Source organism: Urocitellus parryii, chromosome 2 (assembly GCF_045843805.1).
Source record: "Urocitellus parryii isolate mUroPar1 chromosome 2, mUroPar1.hap1, whole genome shotgun sequence".
Taxonomy (NCBI): Eukaryota; Metazoa; Chordata; class Mammalia; order Rodentia; family Sciuridae; genus Urocitellus; species Urocitellus parryii.
In genome coordinates, this window is record NC_135532.1 from 221687588 (window position 1) to 221702647 (window position 15060).

The 15060-nt window shown below is 46.7% G+C and overlaps 1 protein-coding gene across 1 annotated transcript in view; it reads right to left on the bottom strand.

Annotated features, from left to right (window-relative positions):
• The window catches only part of Dscam (DS cell adhesion molecule), a 546865-nt gene that overhangs the window by 18772 nt on the left and 513033 nt on the right, over positions 1–15060 (bottom strand). Inside the window, exons 29-30 of the mRNA XM_077795550.1 lie at positions 11594–11709; positions 7975–8124 (exon numbers count right to left, since the gene is read on the bottom strand). Coding sequence (XP_077651676.1) covers positions 7975–8124; positions 11594–11709 — 266 coding nt within the window. The remainder of the gene's footprint in view (positions 1–7974; positions 8125–11593; positions 11710–15060) is intronic.

Genomic DNA, 15060 nt, shown 5'->3' on the forward strand with positions numbered 1-15060 from the left:
CTCCCCTATGGGCGTCACAGGGTTGTGACCTTGAGGACACCTAGATTTTGAACTTTCATCCCCCAGAACCCTGAGACAATGAATTCTTATTCTTTGGAAGCACAGTTTGCAGCGGTGTTCCTGCAGCCCTAGGAATCTTGTGCCAGTGTCTTTGAACAACCGCTGTCTGTGTTTACCCACGGCTTCAGCTACAGCCGTGTCATTCATTAACTGAGCTGCAGGTTCCCAAGGCCACACGCTGGGTCCCAACATTCTCTTAGTCCCTCCAACATTCTCTTAGTCCCTCGCGCATGGTGGCGTAACTCTCCAATGGCATGGTCTGAACTTGGACTGGGAGGACAAAAGGTGAGCTGGTGTTTGGATTTCAAATGTTTACCATTTGCAGAAACACCAAGGGGTGATGCAGGCTGCTGCCAGATGGGTTTTGTCTTAAATCTGGAACCACAGGCAGCAAGTCGACGGAGGGCGGGGACTGAGCTCTTAGCTCAACTCTGGCGAGCTAAGAAAAAGAATGTTCTGGTAGGAAAGAACGCTGAGCTGGAGTGGACCTCGGTGCTGCTGCTTCTGGAGTTCAGCCACCTGGAGAGACTTTTTGGGGACTCCAGCCTAAACACAGCCCAGGGTCCCGGGGTGGGGTGCTTTTCCACCTTTGAATTCTTTGTTCCTCAAAGGGGAATATCATTGCAGTTGTATTCGAGGTGCCCTGGCCTCTTGGGAACACAGCAGTCTGTTCTCTGCTCAGCACATGTGCAGCAGCTTCAAGGAGAAAAGCTGAGAGGGTCCCACCACGCACATGGCAGTTGCCCTGGCATGGCTACCCGGTCTCCTGAGCCTGCGCATTTCTCAGAGCAGGGCAAGGACGCTGCTCTCGAGATCCACCACTGAGCCCACCTTATCCCCGGCACACAGCTTCCTAAGGAATTCCTACAGCTTTGGGTCATGTCATCGATGAGCAATGGCAGCTCAGAGACAAGTGACCCAGCTATCACTAGGTCACCGCCTTTCAGTGCTGAGAGTGCCTGTTACACACCACAGGTGGCCTAGACCGGGTACATGTTAGTAGGATCTGTGTGACAATGGCTTGCTCATAGTCTGTGTTGGGGTGTGAGAGCTGACACTGGGGGTGGTGAAGGATTTTTAAGTGCAAGATTTGCCTCTTTGCCAGTTTCTGGCTACTGGACTTTGAACCAATCCATCATTCCGTGGTGCCAGGGAAGAGCACTCAGAGCCCCGCCAGGTCGATACAGCTTGAGGTTTCCTGGGTCATCAGAACACCGCCTTGGTGCTCGCTCTCTGGGGTGTTGATTTTCGAGGTACATTTCCTCTCTTACTTGCAAAATTCTGCAGAAGATGTTATTGGAAGATGCTGTTGGCCTTGATTAGAATGCAAATGAGTTCTGCTCGAGTGCCCAGCCCTCTACACAACAAGGTGTGAAGGCTAATAGTGCTTCTCTGGCAACGTTAGGAAAGAGGTCCTCAGCGAGACAGAAAAACACTGTCATGGGTAGGAGGCTAGATGTCTTCCAGGCACTATTGACTTGGTAAGTGGAGCTTAAATAAGTGCAGCTCGTTATTTAAATGCTAATGAATCTTTTCCAGAAAATTACCCAGTCCCTTACGTAAGTTTTGAGAAGTCTCATTTTTATTCTTCTTTACGTTTCTTGCAGCTACAGATGCAGATCATTCTGGGCAGGTTTTCTGCCGGCACAGATGTGGGTGGGGGACAGTTTGGTCTCACAGCTATTTCCTCCAACCTCCAACCCCTGGCCCGAGTGGTCTGCCCTTGAATTGGCTCCTCAGTGGCAGAAAGAGGACTTCCCAGCCGCAGCCCCTTTCCTGGCTGAGGTTGCCCTACTTAGAAAATTCCACAGGAAAATCACACATGTCTGCCTCTATTCAAAGTTGGAATCTTCTCAAGCTGATTTGGTCTGTTCTTTCTTTTTCCTAGATGGGGACTGTGTTACCAGTGGCCAGATGATGTTGAAAGTATAGGTTGTTATAGTGTTTGACGAAGTGCAGTCCCTGTGCGCTTCTGTGCTAAGCAGGTTCCTGGAGTTGAAGCTCTCCTGGGACGTGGACCTCGAGGGTGCCTGGCACATTTCTTTAACAATCAGGTATTTGGAGCCCTTATTTTGTACCTGAACTGAACTCTATGATGGCTTCTGAGATAATGGCTTGAATGCAGTTGTCACTTGGATTTCTCCAGCAGTGTCTTTAGCTTACTAGCTTGTCTACTAAACCAGTGCATATTGGGATTTACTGGGCTGCACGGAGGGTACCTTGCATGGAAAGTCCTGGTGATCAAATGCCAATGAGTTAGAGGGTAGGTGATATAAATAGCTCTGGGCCTTTCAACACTGCATCTAAACGTGCATTATGATTCTGCCCATTGAATCGAATTATTTTAATTATCCTGAATTTGGGATAAGAGAAGATTTTGTGAGTAATAGGGTTATGAAACATATCACGTGTACTGTGATCACTGTATTAATCTGCTTTTATCCCCTGGTCTTGGTTTCCATGTCTTACAGATGCCAGGACCTCAGATTTACCAGTTGTCTCAGAGAGAGAGAGGATGGGTGGAACTTCCCTCATGTGACCAGCCACCATTATTCAGGGCGTACCACATGCTGGACCACAAACCTACCCTGGCCCACACCAGGCATCTCTCCAGGACTATCCCAAGTACTATTCTGGGAGATGGAGTATATTTTTTTCAAAGTCTCGATAATGAACATTTAATCAATGCTGTAAGCTCTTTTTATAAAGTCCCTTACTCAGAATGATGTCATATTTCCATATAACCTTCATATATTCCTGTATAGTTTAAATCACCTCAACATTGTTTATACTGCCTAATGCAAAGTAAATACTATGTAAATAACCATTAGGCTGTACCATTTAGGGAATAATCCACAGTTGGTTGAATCACAGATGTAAGTCCTACAGATGCAGAGGCCAACTCGTGTGTGTATGTGTGTGCGTGTGTATGTGCATGTGTGTGTGTGTGTGCGTGTGTATGTGCATGTGTGTGTGTGGTGTGTATGGGTGTGCATCACATGAGATCAATGCTCTCTTTCATATGCCTCCCTCTTCTCCTTTAGATGGACCCTCTCTCTTGCAGCCCGCCCGGTGGCTGAGTATGGGCTTTGGAGTTAGGTTACCTGGGTTGGAAGTCCTGTTTTGTCACTCACTGGCTATGTAACTCTGGCCCAGTGACCTTATTAGATGGGCCTTTTCCTCCCATCAAAGCCACCTTTAGACTTGAGTGAAATGAACACACCGGAGCATCCCAGGCACAGAAGAGGGTCCTATAAACTAGAGGCTTTGCTGGGTGACACCCGAGCAGCAAACAGTGTGGCTGGGGTGGAGCATAACCTGCCCATCCTGGAAGACGTGGTAGGAGACGTGGGGGTTGGTTAGGGAGGGTTGACAGGAAAATGCTCATTAAAAATCACACAACTGGATGCTACAGAATACTCGTGCTTAGGAGGGAGTGGAAGGGCAGAAGTGGCCGTGTCCTCTTCATTTGCCAGTTCAGTGTTCTATTCACAGCTGACTCTCCACACGCACTGCTCCTGCACCCAAGGATCCCAACCTGGGACTCCAAACTGTCCAGGAAGACAGTGTCTGTACTGCACACGTACAGTCGCACTAGTTCTTGTCATCTCCTAGCTAACACAGTGTAGCAGCTACCTGCACAGTATTTACATTATATTAGGTATTTAGAGTCACTTAGAGATGATTTAAAGTACACTGGAGGAGAGCTGAAGGTTCCCTACAAATACTACGCCATTTTATAGGAAGGACTTGAGCTTCCTTGGATTTGGGCATCCTTGGGGGTCCTGGAACCATTGTCCCATGGATACCATTGTCCCAAGGACAACTATCTATCATGAGTGCTGGGTAAATGCTCTGTGTACAAATGAATGAATAATGATTTCCAGGTAAATATGACAAAATAGTCAGAACTAATATGTATCATTTTATATGTCTTCATACCCTTGCATGCTTTGTAACTAGAAAAACTGATTTTCAATCTCCTAGGTAATGATCTTGTTGGTAAGTGTTCTGGGAGACAACTATGTGCAGGTTAAGAGACACCTGCTGCTGGCTGAGCACATACTTGTACCCACTGAACAGATCTCAGGAGATGGACAAGGAAAAGAGGGAAATGAAATTGACTGCCCAAGTCCTCGTTAAGCTAATTCTTTCTTTTCCGTTCATATTCTGATTTCAGATCTTGAAAGTGGATCTGTAAATACATTTTAGTACTGTGCATTATGATGTACACTTAAGCTGGGGTTCTGTTCATGTCCTTTACCCAATCCTAGCCACAGTATCTGATGCTCAAATAGGACTTGGGCAATCAATTTAGTTCATCTTTCTTTCTCGTCCACCTCCTGGCTGGAGTTGGGACGAGGACATAAATAGATCCTCAGTTTAAATGTGCATCATGATCCACAGGAGAGGCCAGGGAGTCATATAAGATGTAGCTGAGGGATTGTGTTTTTGGACATTGGAGAGGAGAGAGAGCAAATCGCTGCCATTTTTCCCATCCTCATACTAAGAATTTGTTGGCCATCTCTGGCAAGCTCATCAAATGTTTAGAAATATAACTTTTGCAATGCAATCATTTTAGGGCCCCCAAAGCATATTTTAGATGCTCTTATTAAAAAGGACAAATTCATACAATGGCAACATAATCCTAACATACAAAATAGAATAGTAATGACTTTTGTAGTTGAGGAGATAGGGAATATGGTTGTCTGTTGGCATCTGCAGGATTGCTTCTAGGACCCTTTCCTTCTTTGCTACCCAAATCTGCTGATGCTCAACTTCTTTACATAAAAGGGCTCAGGATCTGCATACAGCCTACACACATTCTCCTGTGCACTTTAAATAATCTCTAGCTTACTTAGAATTCCTACAAGGTAAACAGTATGTAAGCAGTTGTTATACTGTGTTGTTTAGGGAATAATGATAGAGAATAAAAGTCCGTGCATGTTTGGTTTAGGAGAAATTTATTTTTCCAGATGTTTTTCATTCGTTTTTTGGTGAATAAGCTGATGCAGAACCTACAGATGTGGAGGGCCGGCTGTCGTGAGAAGAACCTCTCCACAGGGCTGAGTTAGTGCAGGTGTAACACCTGGCAGAGTGAAGAAGCTCTGGGGCACAGGAAGCAAGCAGGGAGCTGGGCTCTGAAAGCTCATGGTCTTCAGGCTCCTGAGCCTGCCAAGAGACTAGGCTCCCAATGTCACTACCGCTAAAAATGAATTTTAAAAATTTAGTGGAAAAAATCATCCCAAAGACGTTTTTCAATACAGAGTATTCTGCAGATGATAAAGGAATAGCTTCATTTGCGGGGGAAGGTGGGCATCAGACTGGTGTGTGGATCTGAGCAGCTTTGTTGGAGTTGGTAATATCATTAATGAAGTCGACCACAAAGGAAAGATGACATTGCTCTCTTAGCTGTGGTGTTCCTGTGTGACAGTCAGGTTGAACCCTGGGAGAACACTCCAGACTCTGGGAATGGGCACAAATGAGAGGTCTGGCCTGGGAGGTCCTACAGACAGCCCAGCCATTTGTCCCTCCGGCTTTCTCCTGCCATTGCCTGGCTGCTCATTGAACCTCGGGGCTGCATTGATCCCCAACGTGCTGGAGCCTCTGGGCATCCCTCCTGCTCCCATAGTGGCTGGCAGCTTTTGCTCTCCCCTGACCTTGGCTCCTACCTTTCCTCCATGGAAGGCTTCCCAGACGTCCCAGATCCGGGACAGCCCCCTCTGGCAGCTGCCACATCCCCCACAGCTCTCCACATGTTCATTCTGTTCTGTTTCATAGAGCACTTATTGAGAAAAGGTTCTCTAGCTCCCTGTTTACCGTTTGCCTTCCTGAATGAAATGAATGTGTTTCTGTATTTCAGTCATGACATCTTCCCGTTGCTGAGCACGGAGCCATGTGTGCAGAGTCAACCTGAATACATAGTTTTCAATGTGAATGCATGATCTCTTCAAGTTCCCATGGGCTTACAACTTCATGGCCAGGAGAGGTGGGTGAGCATTGGCCTGCCACTCACCTTCCTTATGCAGATTTGTATTTTCTGCCTGGGCCTCAGACCCATGTCTCTGTTGATGTTTTAAAAGCCTTCAAAGCCACTTCTACTGTTCTGGGCCTCTTCATACATGCAGTTGGAAGGTCCCAGCACTTGTGTGTCTTTGCCTCTTTTCCATTCACAATTTGTGACCAGCCTCATGCATTTCTCTTCCCACTGCACATTGAAGGGAGCTGGAACTGCTTGCTACTTTTTACCTGGCAGAAGGAACTGATGTGCTGAGAGCCTGGCAGGCTGCAGGGAGCCTGCACTGTGGTGCACTGTGGTGCTCAAGGACACTTGCCTGGCAAGGGGACACTTCCTCTTGCCTCCTCCAGGACATCTCTGAGACACTCGGGGAGGTTTCCCACATCTGAGACACTGGAGGTTGTTGAGATGCAGATTCCTGGGCTCCACCCTACACTCACCAGACCAGAATCAGGCCAGAATCTCCAGGCCAGAGCCCTGGAATCACTCTATTTTAAAGAGGTACCTTGGGTGACTCTGATGTACCCAAAAGGCGGGAAACACTGCCTGGGGCATCTGGCCTGTTTTCTCTATTTGCCCTCCCTGCTACTGTTCCCAGCAGCGTCCATGGGGACAGAGCCCAAAGAACTCTGGAGCCTCGAATGCACCCATCTGGAACAGGGGTCTACAATTTCCCCTTAATGATCAGAGAAAGTGGCTCAGAAACCTCTCAGAGCATTGTCTTGGAGTAGCTGGGAGCCAGACCAGGTGGATCACGGCGGGGAAGACATGGGCTAGAGAGATGTCCAAGGATCCCAGCATTTGTTTAGGAGCAAGGCTTGCAGACACAGCCCTGGGCCAAGCTACCTCCCTGACAGCCCATTCACATCTTCAGAAAGTACGATGCCATCCAAGAAGGAAGCAGGTGAGGACAGACAACAGGGAGAGACAAAGGACTTCTTCAACTGTTCCCAAAAACACGGGTGCAAAGGAATTTTGATACAAGATAAATCTCTTTGCTGTGTATCACAGTGCCATTTGGTAATGGAGCCTCTGCACTCCTGAGTTCTTTACAAGCTAGAATTCATGAAGATTAACTTTCACTACTATAATATTTCTTTCTTTCTAATGATAGCACATTACTCTAAGAACGTACATTTTTGCAAAGAGAGTGATTAGAGATTTAAAAGCTAGACATCAAAGCCTCCAGAATGAATACAATCAGGACATCAATTTCTCAGTCTTTAAAGAGATTTAGGAACAGTTTCAATTATGAAGAAACAAGAATATCTAATTAATAAGCTCTAGATACGTATTAGAGGATTTAACTTCATAGCAGTAATTAATTTCCATATATTATGGATGCAAATATAAATAACTAAAACCAACATAATCTCCAGATTAGCCAGAACTATAATTTTTTTCTCAGGGTGTTCAGGAGAAAGAACACAAGCTTCCGGGACAGACAAATCACAGTTGAATCTTGGTTTCCCTGATTTTATGTGCAGAGCTTTGGGCTGTTTGCCTAACTTCTCTGAGACCCAGAGTAAAATAGGAAGTCTGATCACTCTGTGAGTAGAATCCTTGCCGAGCTGTTACCAAGAAAACACATATGACATCACCTTCCCATCCCAAGTCCAATGAGGCTAATTATACCTTTCCCTGTGTTGTCTGAATTTTTAAAAATCGACATGAAATTTCTAGCATTTTTCCTATTACACTGATACCAAGCATTATTGGCTTTAGCTGAAATGATTCTAATAATAGCTAGGATCACACAATAGAGCATCTCTCTTTCCTAGAGAGCTCCTCATATCTGTTTGCTTCTTAGGCACACACCTTCATCTGACAGGGATGGAAGGTCAATGCCTTTGGCATTGGTAACACCCACACATTACAATGAGGTGACCACTCACTCGTTCCTGGCCGAGCATCTGAGACATCCACCAAGGGCCCAGTGGCCTGAGACACAGATTGGTAATGGACCGTGTGAGTCACCGTCAGGGACTTCTGTTTAGCTGCCTCTCCAAAATCAGCATCTGTCAACAGGACTGTGGAGCGATCGTCTGCAGAAGAGCAGGAAGACACAAAGCCAAGCACATTAGCCTCCCTTTAAGCCACCCCCTGGCCTTTTCTTTCCCTAGGGACTTGGGTTGGTAATGATGTCAGTAAAATAACCTCATCTAAAGTGACAAAGATAAAGCAGTGAGCACCCAGAATAATTCTGTGAAGCTCAGAAGCTCAGGGGCTAGCTTTGGAGCCCCACTTGCAGAGAATGGTCACTGCACAGAGGACACTCTCTCTTCTCCTTGGGCTTGTTTCTTTCATTTAGCCAACAGTTGTGGTTGTGTTGCTCTTTGGTGGAGTCTGGGGCTGATGTGTTTGGAGAAGCTGACCTGATATGCTGTCAGGATGCCAGCGTCCCCAGAGACGCGGCTGCTGGAGAAGGGCCCCTTTGCCTGCTGGGAGCTGGGTTCACAGTACTAGTGTGGCATCCCTGCAGTTCTCTACCCAACTCGGCAGACATTTGGAGGGAGAAGGAGCAGAGAACAGCTAGTCTTCAGAACTTATCGATTCCTCTACTTTAAAGGACTTGAGGTAGGCTCCTTTTCTTCCCACCTCTTCTGAGATTTAATTACTCTAGTGCATGCTTTAATTGACTTCTAAAATGACTCACTTGTCAGATTTCCCAAGTCCTATGGGCGTAGGCTCTTGAAGGCTAGAGAAGCAGGAGCCTGGGATCAGGTGAATCCTGCACATCTCAGTGCTCAGAGAAGGAAGCAGCCGCTGCCTGGGCCGCGTGTCATTATTTGATTGTCGGAGGATTTACAGTACTTTGTTGTGATAACTTTTCACACTTACATGGCTTTTTTTTTTTATTATTATTCCAAGGGAAACTGGTTAGGATCTATGGATTTTCCTTCCATTTTTCAAGGACCGCAGCCCGAGATGATGTTCACATGAGTTTAATCAGCCAGCGGGGCCCTGCTACAGCAGACCTTGACATGGGGACAGCAACGTGAACATCGTCAACAGCACAGCGAGGCCTCTGTGCCCAAAAAAGGCTCTGAACAGAGTGAACCTTACAAAATCCAATTACTCAGGCTCTGGCAGGAAGGGAAAACCTCTTGAAGTTAGAATCAAATTTCTTGGCAGAGAATCGAGAAAAGGCTGCCAAGATGTCTGTGAGCATCCAGCGGGTGAGGCACAGGTTGGTACCCGGGCGGGCACCGGGGCCCAGCTGGGAGGCCTGGCCCCTCTGCTACCACTCAGCCCCTCAGAGAGGGTGGCCTGTCCACAGGGATGGCTTCTCACAGTGGAGTGGGCACCAGAGCCCTCACATCTACATTTGGTTTTCCTAGTAATGTGATGCCTTGCGGTTTCTGGTGGGCAGCCCGTTGCAGAGTGCCCACTGATCTGCATGGCTGGGTTACGAACCTAGATTGGGACAGCCCAGGAGCCTGCCTCGTCATGAGGTGAACCGTTCATTCAGGACTGAAATCAATGACAGTCTAATATTGGATTCTTACAGCCAGAGCCCAGAGCATTTTAAAGAACACGGTTCTACTTTTCCAATAATTAGAACCTGCCATCGACCCACTGTCTGGCATAGATGATCCTGTGTGGGTCGTGATGAATCTCTGACCACAGGTCATCATGCAGGAATGACTGGCACCCTCTGATGTGAAGCCAGCAAAGGCCAGCTCCCAGGGAGCCACCCGGGAGTCACTCACAGGACCCACCCAGCTGTCTGTTTTAACAGCTAACTGAGAATTTCCAACGGGTCTAGTGCAGAGTGCTTAGCAAATACCTCAACCACGTTATGTAACCACTGTGATCTTGACAAGCTCTGCCCTCTCTAGACTCATGGCTATAAAAGTGTCACCTTTGTCATATGTTGGCTGCAAAGGTTAAATTAAATGATGCCCACAAAGGGCTTAGAAAAGTACATCATCAGAAGAATTTCCTTTAGAGTTTTGAGCTGATGTTTCAAAGGACATTTTAGTTTTGATGCTCAGTCTATTGAGTTAAATAAAAGGGATTCCATGCCTACATGATTGTGCAACCTGTGTAAGTCTTCATCATGTAGAACCAGAAGAACGAAAAGTCAGACTCCATTTGTGTATGATGCGTCAAAATGCATTCTACTGTCATGTATGATTAATTGGAATAAATTTTAAAGGTTAAAATAAAAGGGATTCCAGGTATGCCACTGGAAAAAGAAGAATCAAATAAAAGCATGGTGGCTTATCCTCATTGGGCAAACGAATACAATCTCCTTCATTTTAGCCACATGGGTCCTCTTCCGACAGGTAGGGAGTAAGTACTTAACTGAAGCCAGTTGACCGAGGGCCACCTTAGACCTGACCCACCTTTCTCTAAGTGATGCTATGCTCAAATCAAATGTAAATTCAGGGAGGGAAGCCCAGGCCTTTGAAGTTACGACCCTAGAGACCAAGAAGGCCTCTGGCCAGTGGGGCAGAAGAGGGGCGGGGATTGTGGAGGAGACATCTGCCCACCTGACCTCCTTCCACTGCCCTCCTGGCAGGAGGTACCTGGGAAATGTGCTAGGAGTTAAGCAGAGGCATCCAGACCACAGGACAGGGCTGCCTGAGCTCACTGCCAGCACACACCTTCCAAAACAAGCTCAGTTGGAAAAGAGGCAGCCTCCGCATCTGCCTCCAATCTGTTCTGTTCCCTGGGTTCTGGAAAGCTTGATGCGACTGCTAAGGTGAGGGTCCTGGGAGGCAGCCTGTTGCTGTTGAAGCAGGTGGCAACAGCCTGTCGCCAAAGGAAGATGGCACGGTGGTGACACAGGTGGCCAGGGGGGGACCTGGCTCTGCTGCTGCCTGTGTGACCCTGGCCAGCTGTGGGAACCCCTCCATGTCTCAGTTATGAAGGCAGTAGCTTCCCCCCAGCTGGCAAGACGACACTGGGCATCACCGAGTGTGAAATGCTTATGGAGATCAGGACACCAGGGGCTCTGGATTCCTGTCAGCTGTCCTTCTGATTGCCAATGAGGGTAACGAAGCTGGGCAGAGTCAGGACTCCTGGTTCTGGGTGGCAGCCACAGCACCACACCAGTGGCTATCCCCAAACCATGGGACGCAGGAACTGGGTGTTTCCCAAGGTCCAGGATGCTTAAGGGATCCTGGACCTTAGGGTAGACACCTGTGCAATGGCGTTTCCTTGTGGAGTGTTCAGTATAAATGTTTATTTCATGAAAGCTGGCTGCAGCCGAGCTGATAAGGAAGCGTAGCGTGGATCTCCAGGACAGGGCTTCCCTGCGTGGGTTTTCTGGGTTTGATTACAAATTTTTTTTTTTTTTTTTGGAGCAAGCATCAATATCCTCCCTGGGAAAGATCCAAAGCAGCTCAGAATTGGGGAATTCCAGTCTCAGGTGAGCACACATTATGCCACTTATTCTTGTCAACTTCTGCTCTTATGGAGCTCTGAGGGGTTCTGCTGTCTAACACGCTGCAGGTTTGGGTGTTGAAGGAGGGCTGGGGGGAGGTGGTGGACGGGGCACCTTACCAATGGTCTCCATTGTGTCTCTCTCCTCAATCAAAAGCTGAGCCCTGGGTATGTCGATGTGCATTCTCAGGGTCTGCTGTTGCTTGCTTAAGGTATCTGAAGTCCGAGTATTCTTGCTGGGAATAAAAAAGGGAGAACACATGAACATCCAGTCCCGTGTCAGGCCACGTCCATGCGTGCCTGCAAAAACTCCATTTATTTAGACCTATGCAAAAGCCCTGGGGGTGGAGAGAGGGGAAAAGCAAAAGATGTGAGATTTTTTTTCCTTAATCAAGGGATATTTATTAATATTAAATTTCAGCAAAGGAGAGTACAAAAATACAAACTGTCAATAGAGATTGATTCAATATGAATAGAACCTTTAGAAATTTTCCATTTCTTATGTGTAAAAGATGAGACAAATGAAAAGTGACTTTAAAGCCAGCCACGTTTTCATTGGTCAGTCCATGATATCCCGGAGATGGTAAGGGAGGGTGTGTGTGCCCAGCTGGTCATCAGATGGCGTTCTTACTCACAGATTCACGTTGTGTATGTGGTGCCAGTTTATTTTTGTTCTAGTAACAAATCACAAACCTTGTTAGCTTCCCTGATGTTAGTTTCCCTAACCAATAATGCATTTGGAATAGGGGAAAAAACCTAATTACTATAATAATTTTATCTCAAAATTTGTGTACCAGAAAATTACTCTTGGAGTGAGCTGTTCTCTAAAAGGAAATGAAAATAGGTGGTGAAACTGCATGCTACCATCATGTTCAGTTACAGCCCGCAGTTAAGAGAAACTCCACGTTGTGCGGAGATCTAAGAAAGCCCATAAAGGCCTTAATTAGCAATCCACATCAGGAGGCTGGCTGTTTGGTCTTGGCAAAATGCTAGGAACTTCCTAGATGTTTAAATAATGTTTATTGAACTCCCCCATAAGAAGCATCCATCATGTGGATAATTCAATCAATGAATAATCTGTGGCATCCATGAATCCAGCTCAGTGTTCCTCAAAAGCTCGTTGGAGAAGCAAGTCTGTGCCTCGGTCACTTGGTGATGGTTTACCTCCAAGTTGGCTAATTCCAATAGGGAACAAGAGTGGTTTCCACTCGGGTCTCCAACGCTTTTCCCTGCAGCCAGGCAGTTCCTGGGGAGTCCTGGGCTCCGTCTCCACAGGCCTTCCTCATCCCTTCTGAACCACAGGGTGAGGTAAGTTTAGTAACCCAAAGGTCCAGTTCACTCAAGCCCTCCTGGGGTGCCGGCCTGCCGCAGTCCATTGTTAGTGTTCTGAATGTTTTATACACCTCTGTCTTCATCTGATTATGAACAAAACCACTTCTGAAAGGTGCCACTCGCCTCAGAGGACTTGATCTTGAACGAGATTTCCTGCTCTGCCGAGTAGTAACTGGGTTATGTACTACATCATGCTAATTATGCAGAGCCTACATTCAAGCCCTGTGGCCTGATTTTTCACAGGGCTTAGGGTATAGAGTGAGGAGACTGTACTCTTTTAAATGACTTAACCAACTCCTCATTTTGTTGGTCAGAATTAAAAAAAAAAAAAAAAGGAATGTAAAGACTCAGATACTTGCATAATAACCTGAAGAGCCCGGGGCTGCGTTTATGTCATGCTCAGACAAGTTGCATCTCCCAAAAACATATGGGGGACTACTCCTCTGTGGATATCCTAAAGATCTGTTTAGAAACTCCACTAGGGACTTGAGCTTGTCCTTGTACCAAAAATAGAAGTGTGAGCTAGTTCCTTCTGCTCATCATGCATAGTTATGAGGCAGCCCGAGGCTGCTCTATTAAACAACTAGGAGCAGCAAGCGCGGGCTATTCTTAAACAACAAGGAGGCCTGCTGTCAGACCGGCACAGGAAGCTCACCGAAGAACTGCTCTGGGCCTGCAGCTGGCGCAAAGACGGGATGGGATGACACCTTGGGAACCAGGGCCACTGAGGCTGGAGAAAGAGTCCTCCTCCTTCTCCAGGGACAGTGCAGCCAGGCCCCACAGTGGGAGGGCGAGAAAGCGGCCCCAGAACCCTCCAGATGCTGAAGCTAAGCACATGTCTCTGGGCACAGAACAGCTGCTCCGCCCACGTGGCGGGCTCCCTCCCTTCTTGCAAGGTGACCCAGAGGCATCTTTTCACTGGGCTGGTTGGCCCTGCTGTGGGAACTCCTCCCAGGCCCTTTCCTCGTTCCCCACTTAATTTGCCTCCTTGACACTTGTCCTCTAGCATATATCTGATCAATTTAATTGAATCAATTAAATGTGCTTAATTGATGTATCTTACTCCTTATCTGTCTCTCCCAATGGAAAACACACTTCCCCAGTGATGTGTCCATATGCTCTGTTCCTGGCATGCCTAGAATACATGTGGTCAAGCAATGTGCTCAATAAATATTTATTAAATGAATCAAGTTATTTGGGGGAAAAGGTGAAAGCTGAGTAACATGTCTCCGAGGCTTTGCTTGGGGTCACTGATAGCCTTCCCTTTCTCACAGACTGGGTTCCCTCTAAGTTTTTCATTATTTAACATCTGCTGCCATATTTGGTCAATTATCGTTGTGAATGGTGATCCACAAGAAGTGCAACAGGGGACACAATAACAGCAATGTGCCTTAAAAATGCTAGTTGAAGAAACCTCATTTGCAACCTGAGGATTCTGAATGACTTTACAGGAGAGGAAAAATTGCCTCTTTTATATAATGTAGGAATCTTGCTAAATATATTCGCTATTGTTGAAAAACCATCTTTGAGTATCCATGGGCCATCTGGCTACTGGATTTGAATGGCAGTGGTGGGGAGAGCTGTGGGCAGCTTAGAAGGTAGAGAATTTTCTGGGGCTGGGGTTGTAGCTCAGTGGCAGAGTGCTTGCCTCGAATGTGTGAGGCCCTGGGTTCGGTCCCAGCACCCCATAAAAATAAACAAATAAAAAAATGGAGATATTAAAAAAAAAGAAGGTAGAGAACTTCCAGCTCAGCCAATGAATGACTTGTGTCACTACGACCCTGGAAGATGGCTGAAGAGGCCACTTCCCCCTCCAATACAATATGGAGCATAGTTTAGGTGCAAAATGATTGTGGGACTGTTAGGAACATATCTCATCATAACTCTTAGGTGGGTATTTTTTATTATATGTGTAAAATATGCACATCAAAAAAGCCAAAGTAATTTAGATGCTTCATTTGAAGTTGACTGACAACTAGCCCTTCTACTAAATGTGTTGGTGAATTCCTCAGGGGAATAATCTAGTCTCATCTCAGAAGGCTGGTGTGTTTTTAGAAAGGTATTCTTGCTTAAACATATAAAAGCTGAAATCTCTATCTGGGTGTGATGGGTGAGGTCTGTCCTTTCTGGGTGAAATGGATGGGTGTTTGGGAGCATGAAGCCCAGTGAGGGGTGAGGTGCTGTGAGGGACCCCTGGAGGTCCAGGAGTCTATGCCCGTCCTTGGGTTGGGCCAATCTGCTTTCCAGCCTGGGAG